This window comes from Phalacrocorax carbo, chromosome 1 (genome assembly GCF_963921805.1).
Source record: "Phalacrocorax carbo chromosome 1, bPhaCar2.1, whole genome shotgun sequence".
NCBI lineage: Eukaryota > Metazoa > Chordata > Aves > Suliformes > Phalacrocoracidae > Phalacrocorax > Phalacrocorax carbo.
In genome coordinates, this window is record NC_087513.1 from 106815800 (window position 1) to 106832446 (window position 16647).

Genomic DNA, 16647 nt, shown 5'->3' on the forward strand with positions numbered 1-16647 from the left:
CTTCAAGCTAGTCTGAGTGAAGAGGAACTTTCATATGGTCAAAACGTGGGAAACTACTCAGAGGGCACTTCTCTTATTGAGAAAGGCAGATTTTTTGGTGTTTCGTTTTTTTTTTCCTTTTTTTTTTTTCTGATTAGTAAAAAGTTACTCTTGGATAATTACACAGATTAACCAGAGATATTTGTGAGGTATAGACCAGGTATGTTTCACATATACATACACACACATATATATGTGTGTACATGTATGTATGTATGTATACACATATACATACACGTGTATGTATATACACATGCACGCATAGTCTTATATATAATACAAAGCCTGTGACTTCATCGTTTCCTCCATTTGTTATGCGGTAATTATATGTCACGCCAAAGCAGGCCACTAAAAATATGCTTAGCACTAAAGAACTGCATTCAGCTGTGCTAAGCATCAAACTCTATAGGTCTGGTATATGTTCACACATAGGCAGAGTTGCAGAACCACACACCATGTTTTGATGAAAGAATGTAATAATTTCTAGGTATTCTTCTTTCTCTTTTTTTGTAAATGGTTGCCACCTCCTCACAGAAAGTACTTAGCATTATTACAGAGACTGCAGGAACTCTCTGCACTGAATATGAGGATCAGAGAATATTGCTAGTCTTCCCGTGACCCTCCTAACTACTCTTGAATTTGTACAAGCAGCAGTGACTTCCACTTCAAAGAGCTGCAACAGTTGCTGATCTGAAGATACTTTCTCCCTCAAAAGACAGATGGCAGAAAATGCAGATGCTCCTTTAAAAGACAGAAGAGAGCAGTTACTGGGTAGGTTCTGCTCAGCACTGACCTAATGCTTTAAGGCGACTTAGAAGCATAACTGGTCCTGCACGCTCCTTCTCACCCTCTTGTACAATGAATACGTAGTGCAGGAGGTATCTACAAAACTGATGACAGCTCTCCATTTCTGCAGAACAGGAAACTCATTTTTCCTGCATGTTCAAATCTGCACATACTGCGGCTGAACATGAGACGGGTTCAATGGCTATTAGATCATTCGGTTAGGCCATTATGTTTTTAAAAAGATGGCAAGAAACTCATAATGCAGCTCATGCAGCAAATATAAGCTCCTTTCAGGCAAACCTGCTAATCTGCACCCTAAAGACATTTTGCAATATGGTGTGTAGTATTTAAATTTCTACCCCAAAATATCCTAAGAAATACCCTGCTCCCACCATCAATACCCACAGCAATTCTCCATCTGGGCAGAATACCTTGCACACTGTGCTGAACTCACTAGCACAGCCTCAGAGTAATCTCCGGAAATTCAAACAGCACTAACACTTATCTGTCCTACAGGAACAAGACAAAAGGTGATGATACACTGGAAGACTGTCTAAAGGACTTGACTCTTGAAGCTTCCAGTGAAGTACATTAATTTAAAATCAACGTCAAATTGAAAGACAGAGGTAAATAAATTCTCCTTCTGCCTGGGAGCCTCCTAGAAGGCAGTCAGGATTTCAGAGCAACAATTCTTTTACCATATTGAAGAACTGATTTTTATTCCTGCTTGTGCCACAGGGCTCCTTTATAATGCTAGGAAACGTTCGGCCACTAATGAAACCCTCAGTTTAATGCCCAGTGAGGCTAGAAGTACTAGCTAGAGGTCAGCTAAAAGAAGTGCTTGGAGCACATCATATGCTGTTGCAATGTGAAATGTTTTAATAAAAGTAAAAATAAATCAGGCCCAAGGTTTAAAATTAGTCATTTGATAACAGTGGACATACCTGATTCCGTAAGTTATATCTCATAAATATCTCTGCACCTCACCTCTCTGTGTGTAAAGTTAGGATAATGGCATATTTTCATCATTGTGATGTTAAATTCAGTATTATTTGTGAAGCACCCAAATGTTACGGTTGAGAGCATGACAGATAAGCAAGCATGTGAGACAAACTAATAATTTTTTATTCAATGCAAGGTTTCAATGGTATAAATTTAATAAGACCTGGCACTACACAGTGAATAAAGAAGATAAAAAGAAACGTTGAATAGCTCCATGAAGAAGAGATCCTGTATGTGACCAGATAATTACAGCTACACTTTAATACTTACGCACAAGAGGAATAAATTTAAGTGAAGTGAAAAACTAACTTCTGACATTTGCTTCTTTTTTTAACACTGACTTTGTAAGCCTGACCTTCTTTTAAAACAGACAAAATTTGTGCGTAAATGTATGTGTATATTTTAGAATTGCAACACAGTAGCAGAGACCTATTTCTGAAATTTTTGATTCAAATTTGGAAATAAGAGAAAGTAAACCCAAAACAATCTCAGAAAGAAGGGAGAAATTTGTGTTAATTTGCTGGGAGTCGGGATGCCAGAAACTCAGTAATTAAGGACGTTCCTTGGCATTCACTCTCTGAATTGCAGAAAGTCAACACAGAGCGTCTTACGACCTCATGGCATTTCTGTCCTTTTGTACAACAGCTATACTATCTAACCATTTTATATTAATAATGTGGACTTTATTCTCTGGATAGAGTGGCTTTTTTCCTAGAGACTATGGTTAATGAATTGGTTTTGTTCTGGTTGCTGGAAAGCTTCTAATTAGCTGTTCCGGAGATCTTTTTTTTCTGTCTTCCTTCCCTTGGGCAGTTCTGAAATATCTCTACAGAGGCCTGTATGCTTGTCAGGTGCCATAGGGTCACTGCTTTGAGGGATCTTCCCAATAAACTGGTATCCATAGCATCTCTAACAATTTACCTTTACCTTACCATGTTTTCTTCACTCATTACTTGTTCAGCAAGAGCACCAAGAGACTCTTTCGGATAGATACATATGTGTGTAAATACATACACACATACGTGCGCATGGATAAATATATATATTTCATTATAATATAATGACATTGGTTACATTACATTAAACTGAATTCTCTTTATATTAGGGCTTCCTTTTGTAGTATGTGCTAAAGCAAGGGTAAGGCTATGAAACTGCATTTCTGATAGCTGCCACACCCAAGTAAGGACTTGAAGGAGCACCACACAGATGTGATCCAGGTTTATAATCTCTGGCTGCTAAGATCCAAAGTTTCTAAACTGCTGACCCATCTGCTTGGGCAAATATCTGCTTGGGCAAAAGGGTTTGCTACAAGGGTTAATCAGCCTGTCCAGCAGTTATGTAGCTGAAACAGACAGCATTTTTAGAAAGGTAAGCTGCATGTTGACATCATCAATGACAAAATGCAATGACATGTTTTCTAAATAATCTTCTAAGAAAGAAAAATTTGTGGGTTTCTCTGTTAATTCTAATCTGCTCCTGACCATTGAAATCTGTCAGAATATGGATGAGTTGTGCAAAGCCAACACTAACCCTTAAAATACACAATCTATCACGACACTTCTTACCTCCTGTTGTAGAATCCTCTCTACACATTAACCTCTTAGCAATATTACATGTAGAAGAAAAACCCTGAGCACTGAGAATACCCCTTTAGCAGAATTAATCCTACATAATACAACTGTTTCAAGTGTCATGCAGTGCAGTACTATTTCTCCCACTCTTCCACTCATGGCTCTTCTTCCCCTGGGGCAGATGCCCAAGAGCAAAGCACTCTTTTCTGGTGTGCAGTGCCCTAGGAACTCTCTCTTTCTCCAGTTACAAATCCTTTCCTTCTAGCCTCAGGAAGGGAAACATAGCATTTGAAAAGCCAAATACTAGATCAGAAATTCTACCCAGTAGTTTGACCCCTCAAATAGAAATGTTGTTAAGTACTGCCAAAAAGATTCTGGTCTTCTATAATGAAAGGATATCCACTGATTGCGGGTAAGGACTATTCTAGAAAACCAAATGTTGCATAGTGGATCAGGCAACAGCACCACATGCTTCTGACTTCACTACAAGTGTCCTATAGGAAAGCTATTTTTGCATTTTAGGGACACCAAATAATAGGGTATTGTCAGAAGTCCCTATTCCTTGAAGTGGAAAGTGATTTTTCAAACAGCAATTTCTTGTTGGTATTTAACTTTGATTATTTTTTGACATGCACAGTAATGAGTCCACAGATCAATTATCCTTTAGATAATGGTGTTAAGCATATTCATTTTTATAATATTTTTCTAGTCAGACAGCTAGCTTCCTTTGAGCTGAACACAGAAGACTTTGAACCTGCCTGACTTGAAAGAGAAAATAAAAAGACCATTTCATTACCACATATATAAGCTTGTATAATGTTTGAAGTCAAGACTGGAGCTTTTCAGGGTAGCAAAAATCTGCAGGCATAAATGGGCAAAATTAAAGTACTATTAAAGTAATAATAACAGAAGCCTTACCGTCCAGGTGACTTGAACTGTCGTGGGTGTCAGCACAACAGGATTATGCAGTCGTACAATGACGTCTCCCAGTTCTTTCTGGACTTGCCTGTGATCCACACCTTGTGCTGGTGGGCTGATATCTGCCAGGCCAGGCACACGCATGAAAGGATTATTTTAATGAGAAGAGTTATATATGGCATCAATAAGAATTATTGAATAGCTTTAACGACCTGATTTAAACACCCTTTATAGTACTGTTTTTAAAACAATACAGCATTAAGGTTTAAATACGAACTCCAAAGCATATCAGATAATGCGAACAGACCATTCATCTTTAGCTGCTTAGGAAATAACAAAATATAAAGATGTTTAAATGAGTATTCAGATTCAATGGCAAAGTTTTCTCAGATCTGCTAAGTGATGAGAGAGATGCAATATTCACTAGTTCCAAAATACTCAGATAATAATAATGTTGCCCAGATGTCTGGAACCAAATTGGTTAGTATAATTGAAGAGAATGAACAGTTTTTTTATTTTATTTTCTTAGAGCATACATGGCATTAAGTCGTTATACGTTTCCAAACTTTCACTAAGCTTCCCCTCCCCATATACCGTGCGCACAAGAAACCAAACACTAAAAATAGCATTTTCTTCTGCAAAGCAAATTGTCCCTTTACAAATATAGATAATTAAATCTAGTGCAAATATAAAAAAAGAATCAATTTATGAAGCCAAACTGATTCTGATCTAATAAACGAACACTCTACCACAAAAATTTTCTCTCCAAGACTATGTCAAAGATTCCATCAAAGTGTGTGGGCAAATTATTTCTTCTAGTCAAAATCTGAAGGAATTTGATATGTTACTATACATCTACGGAAAACTGTGGCTCCATCTCAAGTACCACATGTGGCCCCAGTACTTAGACCTTAGGGACCACAGTTGGGTTATGCCATTGTGTTAAACTGAATGAAGCTGTATTAGCTTTGCTAAATGGGAACTGCAAATACAAAAAATGTGTCAGAAAATGGAGATGATGTGCAATGTGTCTTTTTAGCGATAGCTCCTGGAAATCATCATTTTCTGTTGCACTGTGCAAAAAGGAAAATGTTGGGCTACAGCTATCACTTAGCTAATATATCATCATAGCATGTCCCTTCCCTCCAACTCAGACAGAAATTAAGGTACTTTCTTGGAGCCAGTGAAGCCTGGGTGCCTTCAATGGATCCTTCACAGATCTTACACCACCGTTCATGGTCAGCAGTTACAGATGCTCTTACTAGATAAACTGTCTACGTGGATTGCATAATGCCTGTTAGAAATACACATACTGATTATTTCTGCTGCTTGTAATTTTTCCATAAGAGGAGATTTAGAACACAAGCACAGATTATATTCAAAAAGGCCTGATATATTATGGTCGTGCCTGTCTAGGCATCTGTGAATTCTGCTCGGTCTTCCCATGGGATTCACTAGCCAAAGACATTTTCCTTCTTTCTGGATCAACATCACATCCTCGTGAAGAGAAGATATACATAAAAGGTCTTTTCCCTGCTCTGATGGTCTTAGACTTGGGAGTATGAAGCACGTGATTTCTTTTTATCTTCTCGATATTATTAAGAACAAATAATAGTGCTCTTAAAAATTAAACATTTAAATATAACAACTGAGTTTGAATCACATGCCTCCAGATTTTGAGAGAAAGTAGCTTGTGATAATCAATATTTCAGCTTCATAATTCTGGATTGTTATGGGTTCTGAGCCACCAATAAACAATATTGCCACAGGCTTCTACTCATATTCAAATGTAAATGGCTCCATGGATCTCCAAAGGGAATATAACCCAAATATGGATGTCAGTGAAGGAGTGTTTCTAGCAAATTGTGCCTATTCAAAGGGACCATGAAACAGAGAGATATAATAAATCTGTAAGGCAGCAACTCAGATTGGTTTACAGGATGATAATTTATGCTGCTATCCACAAAACGCTATGTTCCTTGGTACAAAATACTGACAGCTACCCATGGCTACATTTTTGGTTAAGGTATCCTGTGGTATACAGCCAACAAAGTACCTATTTTCCCTCAGCAGAAAAGACATTTCTACAGAGTGTGTTCGTATGAACTGTGTTTCATCATTTTAATAGGACATATGCCCAGAAGTAAGGGAATAACAATAGGCAAGTAACAGTGAGAGATGACTATCAAGATATACATGTGGAAGTCCGCTTTTTGGTATGTACTCTTGGAAACATATGCATATGTGGTGCTCACAGTGTAATGTCATTTCCACACTACCAGGAGACTCATGGTGGCAAAGCTGGTGATCTACCTATAAGGATATTGTCAAGCACTAGAATAATAAAATCATTAGTCAAACAAAACTGGCTCAAGAAGCTACATTCTGATCACAGTTAAGAGGTCTCTGAAATTAAATTGGTTATATATTTTCTCTAACCTCTCTTTCAACAGCTTCCAGCGAACTTACTATTAGTTGCTAGTAATTTAAATTCCAGGGATAGGATTATATATAATTTCTTTAAAGTGGTTTTTGATATATGGTTTGGACTGTTAATAATCCAAGCAAGAAATCAACTCTTTTTTTAGAGTAATCACTGATTTCTCTGTCTTTATTTGATGTAAGTCATATAAGGTAAAGCTTTTGAAAGTGCCTGATTGTCTACTTGTACTCCACTGGTGAAAATAAGCTTAAGATTCTATTACTTGTATTTGCTATACTTAATACCAGGAAATGAAATGCTCAGCTATTAAAGCTACCACAGACACCTGTTGCAAACTAATATTATAGAGGACTGTTATAGCTGCTTTTTTAGTTCCTCCATGGCCAGTATGAATAGGCTTTCTACTGTGTGTCAGCTTCTTCTGTGAGCCTGAATTGAATTCAAGCATAATTAGAAATCACATCAAAACATTATGTTAATTTTCAATTGATTTTATGATTTAATTCTATTAAGCTGCAGGCTTGCAAAGAAGCTATAAATCCTGTACATGTCTCAGTGTGCTTGACTGCTAAACAGCTTCTGGAAATGGAAGCTGCAACACGTGCTGTAGCTAATTAAAAGACATGTTTTTACTGAAATCAAATTGCTTGTCAGTATGTCAGATAAAAAGTCTGTACTTGACACTCAAATGGCAAACAAAGTTGTTTTTTTAACTGGGTGATAAGTTATGCAGACTAAAAAGCTGGTGCAATGAAAAGCATGAGTCGCTATAATAATGGGAGAGTAAGGAAGAGAAGAAAACTTGTGACACTCTGTGGATAGTCAAGCCGTGAAATCCCTGCCCAACTCACTCCTTCGTTTTTTCAGAAAGCAGCTCTGTTTCTCCTTTTACAGCAATGATTACTCTTTTGAGGGGATAATTATTATGGACAGATTTATTCAGGAATAGAGTGGGATGAGAGAGGCTGGATGTGATGGTTACGTGATAAAGGAATACCACCCTACTCTTGTTTCTCTCTTTCCATCTAAGACTAGCAAAGGACCGAAACCACTTACACATGCTGGAGGCTGACACAGGATGTGCTCTCCACACGCACTCTTATAACTTTTATAAACAGAGACAGAGGATCTCATTCTAAATTATCTGTGAAAGGAGCTATTACTTTGGACTCAAAAAAATTATGATTCAAAAAAATTATTAATTCCTGTATTCCAACCTGTTTAACACAGAACTATGCCCTTTAATGAAGTATTCAAGCAATGCGCTGTCGAAGTCAAAAAAATCCATGCTGTGAGAGAAATTTCTTTGTGGCCGTTATATGTGGTTAGAGCTTGAAGTAATGTGAATGGAATTCAATAGTCAATTCAACAGCAATGCAGGATCACAGCTATCAATTATATTACCACCCTATAAATGAAGGATTTCACTTCAGCCTTCCCTCTTGGTTTATGCAGTGGATTAATACAAAGAATTCAGAAATCTAGGTATATAAATAGAAGACTCATACTTTTCTCAGAATAGATTCAAAATATTCTTAGCATGTAGATGCCTTAATTTACATTACTTCTCCACCTATATGTTGGACCAGATTAATCAATACACTACAGATATTTTGTGCAATTCTTTTGATTAAAACTAACGCTAAACACGTTGTCTGTCTGTCATAAACACTTGTTATTATAGTATATCCCTATTATAATAAAAAAGAAGTAAGGACACAGAAGAAAAGATGCTGAGGGGAGCATGGTATTCAGACCATTTTCCAGAAAAGCTTGGGTAACTCACAGAACTTTCAGTAGAAACCAGGCATCAAGGAGCACACCAAGGCTAAGCGAACTGCAAACCAAAAGGTCTACAATGTACCAGGGATTACAGAGCTAACCTATCTCTCCTAAGCTCCAGGTTGATACAGCATACATTGGACTATTTTTTATCTTTATCGGTTAAGCTCGATTCATGATATCTTCAGTCAAGAGTGCTAAAGCCAAATGACCAGACTGACCTATTGGTCAGCTCTCAGTTCCTTCGTTCTATTTTAGCTCAAGCATGTAATCCTTAGTTGCTATTACCTTGTGTTCGGACAGGATCTGACATAGGGCTGGGATCACTCAGACCTTGTGAATTGATAGCTCTCACCATAAACAGGTAGATTGTATTGGGGCGCAGTCCTCTCACAGTGTAGAGAGTGGTCTTCACGTGGTTAGCCACCGTCTGCCAACTATTGCTCACAGACTGACTGCAATGAGAAGAGAATTGATTATAGGCTAATGCAAGAGAAAAATAAATAAGTGAAAGGACCTACTTTTGTAACCCTGTATCACATATAAGTACAGGAAAAAGTAGTAAAGCAGGGTAAAAATAAAAATAAAAATATTTGTTTCATTTAACTCATCAAGATGGGATAAAAAAAAAAAAAAAGAAGCTGTCAAAAGTATTTCTCCTTTCAACAGAAGCAGAAGCTTTTGCTATCTCTCTAAAATAAATACCTGCAAAAGGCAAGTGTGAAAAGCTGTAAATTTGAATGATAAATAGGCTGCTCCTGAACATAAACCTTAGAAAAGAAAATCCCATTAAAAGAATAATTTTCTATACTGCTAAGTAAATTACGTCAATAAATTGTCATTGGAAGAAAAGTATTCTCCTTGAACTACATTCATACTCAAAGTTACAAAAAAAAAAAAAAAAGTCTGAAAACATGCTTATGAATGAAGGAAAGTATATGAATATTTTTTCCTGTCACTACTTTTTCCATTGGACATTATTATAATTTGATTACAATCCACTGCATGAAGAGATTTCAAGTGTGATTGTTAAAACAGCTTTTAATGAAAATGCCTGCCTTCTGTTAAAGTTATTGATGGGATGCCATTCAAGCTTATCTAGGGTGAAGTACCACAAAAGCTTAAAGAGAAAATTTGATTTTATTGTGCTTTGTTGTATAGCATTGATTAAAAAAATTATTTAAATGTACTAAAAGAAAATGGAAAGCTACGAGTTTCATATTTTTTCAATTGTTTCATTTATGTAACGCTTAAAGCTTAGTTTTAGTTCCAGAACAATACCAACAGTCTGCACAGAGTAATGTTCTTTGCTTATTAACATAGCAGGGTGAAGTATTATCACTATAACTTCGTAAATTTGCACACATATTATTTTGATGAATTCTTACATTAATGTTAATTAAAAGATGAACTAAACTATTTGTCATTTGTTGCACATCTTGATTAAAGGAAACATTTAAGAATGTGCGCATTTTTGAGCAGAAGCATGTATTACTGAGACATGTGAAAGGTATGGCCCATGCTTAAACGAGCTTGCCGAACTGGGGTCCGGGAGTTCTTTCCTACCACGTATTAAGTGCTGCTGTGCGGAAGGGAGCAGCTGGGTTCTCTTCAACCTCAGGCTGCAGGATGAAATCCTAAATTATCAATATTAGCCTTTTCAGTTAAAAGTTTTAATCCATCTAAAATGGTAAAAAATAGAAATTTAAAGTACTTTGACTTTTTAATATGTGCTGCTTTAACAGGAACAGGAATTAAAGTATGTAGAGAGGCTTCAGGATTACCAATTTATTTTCACATTATTTGTACTCTGATAGTCAAGATAACACTGGCCCAAATGATCTGGCCTGCAGCATTCCCACAGGAGACTCTCACTGATCATCAATGCTAAGGGAAGAGCAACAAATAATGACTGCATTGTCCTGTTATGTTCCTGTTGACCTGAAGAAATAGTTAGATGCTCCTCTAATTAATCACTTAGAAAGAAAAAGTGATAAATTGAAAAAAAAATTTAAAAATAAGAATCAATGCCTGCCATAGGAGACGAGTCTTTAATTTTCTTATGGCATGTGTAGAGTCCAAAGGAACACCACAGTACCAGAAGAACAGCTGGTACCGTGGTTTAGAGCAAAATTAGACAGGAAGATTAAAAGTGGAATAATTCACATACCTAAAAGCCTCAATTATATATGCACTAGCTGGTAGGCTTCCAGGGGTCCCTGGTTGCCAGGACAGGGTGACACTGTTCTTAGAAACATCAGTGACCTGAGGTTTGGAGGGTGGCCCAGGGAGGTCACTTATATCGTAATTTTTACTGACTGTTGCTCCACCAGATTCTGTAAGAGGCAAAACCAAAACAATTACTTTTTACCCTTGATAGTGTCAATTTGATCAAAGTAGAAGACTAAAAGGAAAAACATGCCAAACATCTGCAAAATCAGCATAACCAATGTTCTTAATCTGTAAAGAACTAAGTTAACAACTGCATTACCACATATATTTTTGGATGAAGAGCTATCATTCTTTAGGTACATACTGAAAGAAAAAACCCACACAACTCCAACGGTTGTATATAAATATATTAAAAAAGAAAAGAAAGAATAACAAAAAAGCCCAGCGTTGCTGAAATTTACATGAAATATCAAAACCTCGGTTACTAGAAGGCTGAGAAAGTTCCTATACCCAGATCAACTCCAGTATTCCCAGAGAGCACAGTGGACTTTGACGGGACTCTGCGTAGGCTTAATAATTTTCTTGCCCAAGCCAACACTGTACAAATCCACATTTTATTAATACTCTTGTTTAGAAGAGTTACAGCATACCACTGTCACTGGAGACGAATACAAATTGTTGCAATGTCAATGGGCATTTAAAGGTAATAGCAATGAAAAGCAAGGTGTATGAAGGAACCCTGCCTTCCCACCTAAAACTTCTCCATCTCAATCCCAGAATTTTTAGAATGGATTATTTGACTCAGACAGCTTTAATGTAGTCGTGTACGCTTTCATTTTGTGCCAACTGAAAAACAGCCTCTGGACATCACTTACCTGTCACCTCCAGCACAGCACTCCATGACGTCTCCCCACTGGAACTTGTAGCAACACAAGTGTAAGTCCCAGTATCGGACAGCTAGACATAAAAACCAATTAAGGGCAGTTTTAACAACGTTTTAGAATCAGCCAACAGAATTTAGTCTGATTTTCTTTTTCTAAATGTTTCTTGGTAAGAAGGACTTAGCCTATATTTTACACCAGACTAGAGGACATCAGACATTTTCAAACAATCATTTAATGGTGGCTTACTTTTAGAGAATTATAATAAGATTACTTGCTTCTAATACTTTTCTAATAGTAACTTTCATATTGCTAATGGTACCAGTACAGCATGTAAGTGCTACAAAATGGATGTTTTAGACAGTGTCAATCTTTGCATTGGTTACAACAGATGCAGGTGAACTCAGGTAACAAAATAACAACAATTAACTTCTTAAAGGATAAAATCTCACCATTCTTATCCCTTGATGACCCAGAGATACAGTTTCCAGTGCCAGGCAGACTGTTACATCATCTTAGACTCTTATGGCAGATGAAGTAATTTCTATACAGGTCATCACACATACAAATACTGCTGCTGAGACTTAACAGTGGCTCTCTGCACAGACAGTCCTCCAAGCCATTTTCAAATGGCAAAGTTAAATCAGATCCTATGCCATGCTTACCTTTATTCTGTTTCACATGGGATTTTATTTCAGGCTTGCAAGGCACTTTGGCAGCAAAAAAAAGAGAATTTTTATAAAACTGTTGTGATTCCCTTGTCCGTTCATATATTTCAAATTTATTTGGGGAAACTGTTGTGGATTATATTGTCAATATTAATCTCATTGCTATATAAATTGTTCTACTATAAAAATTTGCCAAGTGGTCTGCCATTCCTTACTTAAATTTAAAGTAAAAATGTCTGAGACTGGAACTAGTGAAGGCTACAGAGATGGGTGGAAATGGTAACTTTACAAAGCACAAAATATACAGAGATGCCCTCCTACCACTACATATAAAGCATGGTAGTCTGGAGATGGAAGCAGAAGAGGGAGAATGCTGACTCTAGTGACAGAAGAGAAGAATTACATTCACCATCAGATGACTTGGCAGACATAGGACTGCATCCAAGAAGCTTTATTGGACGTTAAGGAATTGTAATGGGTTCTGCTAAATGCAGATTGGCACTATAGCAAGAGTGCTTATACCTCACTCTTCAAGAAGAATGTCAAGGCAAATAAGTAAGATGCTCTGTAGATTACTTGTTGATATATAATTTAATTGATGTTTAACTTTGTCATGTTTTAATTTTGTTGGTATTTTCTTCAGATACACTGGGACTGCACTGTACCATTCTTAGGGGCAGGTAGCAACTGATTAATGCCAGTTCAGTAGTCTGAATGAGCATGACTTGCATTTTAGGAGGTGCTTTTGCTGTGAAATACAAGCAACAATTACACCCCTCTAACAATGCCTCAGAGACTCAAAATATAGAGGTACTGCTAATGAAATGAAAAGGACTCTTGAAAGGAGACGGATTTTCCAGAGGACACAGCCTTATTGCATTTTGAAGTAGTGTTTTATTTTGCTTCTTCCAACCTTTTATCAAATATATAATTCTTTATTATGTGATAATGGAGAATATTTCTCAAGGCTATGGGTCTCAACTTCATTTGTGTACTGCTGTGACAGATGGGTATGGCATACTGAATGAAATATGTGGTATACACAACAGAGTAACTTGCAGAAGGCAAATCCAACATACAAAGCAAGAAGGAGGTATGCTGCCTCTTCCAAGATATGGTGAATTATCTAACTTCCAGACTGTGGATGGATTAGATACAGACACAGTGTACTGATAATTCAATTACTTATACTTTTTTTTTGCGCTATGGAAAAAACAACAGGGGAGATGAATGGAAAATCTTTGCTATTCAGTAAAATAAACAGCTTTCTTCCTTAGTTAATCCAAGTGTCTAGATCTGGCGTGGTACACTTCCACGGAGCAGAGGGGAGTTTCCTGTCAGTGTTGACCTGTCTGAAAGGGTACCGAGAGAGTAATGTACGTGAGTTTTCAGTTGTCTTCCTCAGAGCAACTGGGAAGATTGGCTCATCAGAAAAATCTCTAGGTTCATGTTTACGACTGTGGCCCATGGTTCATCGTGACTGCTGCAGACTCCTGAATAATTTGATTTACACACAGGAAGAGTTCCAAAGCAGAAGAGGATAGTCTCAAAGGTTTAAATAGTAGTGGCTAACCTTTACACATATGTTAAAATCTTGTATGATTGCAACAGTGATTATTGTTTGTGAGAGAAGGAGAAGGTTGAGGACATGTGGGTGATAAATATTAATGGTGTTGTTTTTTTTTTAACTTGGGTATGTGAGTGTACTCGGACATATTCTGTGGCTATTTTTTCCTTGGGAAGTGTTCCTAGTCCTTGATCAGGTAGACCTGAGAGAAAAGTTAAACATTCCAGATGGAAATCCATGTTTAATTCATAAAAACTGCAAGGTACCGGAGGAATCTGGTTTTTATGGCTGTGTGTGTTTTTTGTTCTTAAGTCTGAGTCAAACACTGCACATTACTGCAATCGAGTGGTTTATAAAAAATATCTTTCTGAGCCTTTAAGGAAAATTGGTTACTAGTGAATGAGCCACTTAAGGATCAATAAAAGCTTCATGTCTTTCAAAACCACACTCACTACTAATACTGTTTTCTTCTCCCCTTGCAAGCAGTTTTTCTTCCTTTCGTTTACAGACCTTGTGCCTCTAACAGCGAGATTAATGCGCTGGCATGACTCAGAACCCATTTCATTGTTTGCATAGCTGCATGCAGACAGGTATCCCAGGAGCTTCTGCCTCATGGACACTCTGCAGAAGCCCATCATCAATGCCTGAAAGTTTGTTTGAAATCACTAAGCTTCCACCTTTAATTGCTGCTTTCTAACACTACTGGGGAATCCTGACTATTCAAGCGCACTCTTTAATCCAGCTCTACAGGAAAAATGCATTAACCTTCATGGCCTAAAACTGCCTTCAGCCCAGGGAGGAAGGATAAAATGTTTACTCAAAGAAAGCTAGCATAAATTTTTTAATAAATTCCATTTTGTTCCAAGGGAGTTAACAATTCATCTACGATCACTGATGAGATGGTATCAGAAAACAAAACGGCACTTTTTGTCTCAGTAGCTATGTTTATTGACATTTTTTTGGATGGCAAAGCTTAGTACAGAAATTACTGTGGATGAAATTAAATGGTTTCTGAAATTGCCTTGAAGTTCTTGACAAATAATTACATTTACTTTACTATTTTTCCATATACATATTTGTCTTCATACACACAAACGGATTTTTATCTTTGAACAGGGAAAAAATTAAAAGCCCAAACAAAGATTAGTGATGCAATGTTTATCAACAAAATCTGACACTGTACTATTTGGAATATTATAAGATTTCTTTGTACTTTTAAGATATCATATTCTCTCATGTGTAAAAATGTATATGCTATGATAGGCATTTAATTTTGAATAGAAATCCCTCTGCATATGACTGCATGTATGTTAGAGTATTAGTCGCCTTCTCCCATCCGCAGCCTTATGGAACATCTCCAGCAAGCATAACATTGAAATAAATCAGCCAGCTCAAGACTGCCAAGACTTATTGATGGAGAAAGTGCACAGCCAAACCTTGATGAACTCCAGAATCACTTGCTAGCACAATAGTGCCTCGGAAAATTGTGATCACGAGTTGCAAATGAAATGCTCTAAAAGTTTTAACAAAGACAATAGGCCAATGGCTTCATGGTAAGACTGACTGAAAAGATAAGGAAGGCCTGCCCTTTTAGATGCCTATCCATCCCCAACTCATGTGTTTTATTGCACATATGTAAGATTTTAAATATCAATTCTATTTTTAAGGAATTATAACAGAAATATCCAATGCTCGTTTGGCTCTTCTTCCCCCCCCCCCCCCCTTCTCTACACAGTGTCAAGGCATGAAATAGGATGTGGACTTGGTGAGAATTTTATAGTAAAAGAGACAAATTCTGAAGACAACAGACAGCAAGACAGCAGAGCTGCTTGAGACTCATACTGACAGCTCAAGACTAGCCATGTACCACTTGAGCACTTATAGCACTTCTTTTGTTATCGCTACTCACCCTCAGAGTTTTAATCTGAAGTGTCCCCTGATCCTGTATGGATGTTCGAGGGTCTCTGCCCAGGAAGGTGAATCCTTCTTTTAACCAGCTGATGACAGGAAGGGGGTCGCCAGTCGCCTTGCACTTCAGCAAAGCTGTCCCATCCACTGCCAGTGTCTGATTGACTGGCCCCTGGAGGATGATGGGTGGGGGCCTATCTGTCAAGACTAAACAGTGACACATGCATTGGCATCCACACCTTTAACAATCCTCTGCTGCAGTTAGCCCTTTCCTTGACACAGTACCAGTTTTAAAAGACTGGTTTAAGAGAGCCTCTAAAAGGCTAAAAACATTACTTTTGGAAGACCCACTGATACATGTTAATAATTAACTGGTGTATTTGAAAAGCATTTTTGTAAGAATTTTATTTCACCACTGCGAGATAACACCAAGATATAAAAACTTCTGTTACTGAAGATCATTAGAATCATTTGATTAAGACAGGATGAAAATTAAGACCTTGATCCAGAAAAGAACTGAGCTACATCTCTTATTTCTTTCAGTTTAAGAAAGCACATAAAGCACACGTTTAATGTCACATCAAAATGTGCTTAATTGCTTACCTGACTTAGGGCCTATAAGAGAAAATCTGTTAAAGTTCAAAGTGAAACACCACAGCCATTCCATCAGGTGTAACAATCACATCCCCCATTCACACTCAACTTGCAAGGTTTCATCAGCAAAAATATCTAATAATAATACAAAACGTTTTCATAATCTGAGGGATCTAAATGACTCTACCACTCTTTCCAGTGGAGAAAAATTCAAACTCAATCAAGCCATTTAATAGCTTACTTATCAAATAATTTCATCACCTTTTAAAGCCATGAACTCTCTTAATTTTTTCCCCTTGTAATTTACATTTGCATG

The 16647-nt window shown here is 37.1% G+C and overlaps 1 protein-coding gene across 9 annotated transcripts in view; it reads right to left on the reverse strand.

Moving 5' to 3' along the window:
• The window catches only part of ROBO2 (roundabout guidance receptor 2), a 464996-nt gene that overhangs the window by 79522 nt on the left and 368827 nt on the right, over nt 1-16647 (reverse strand). For all 9 annotated transcript variants that reach the window (XM_064469834.1, XM_064469806.1, XM_064469815.1 and 6 more), the window contains 5 exons: nt 15739-15944; nt 11589-11670; nt 10712-10877; nt 8830-8996; nt 4317-4438 (listed from right to left, as the gene is read on the reverse strand). In XM_064469834.1, coding sequence (XP_064325904.1) covers nt 4317-4438; nt 8830-8996; nt 10712-10877; nt 11589-11670; nt 15739-15944 — 743 coding nt within the window. The remainder of the gene's footprint in view (nt 1-4316; nt 4439-8829; nt 8997-10711; nt 10878-11588; nt 11671-15738; nt 15945-16647) is intronic.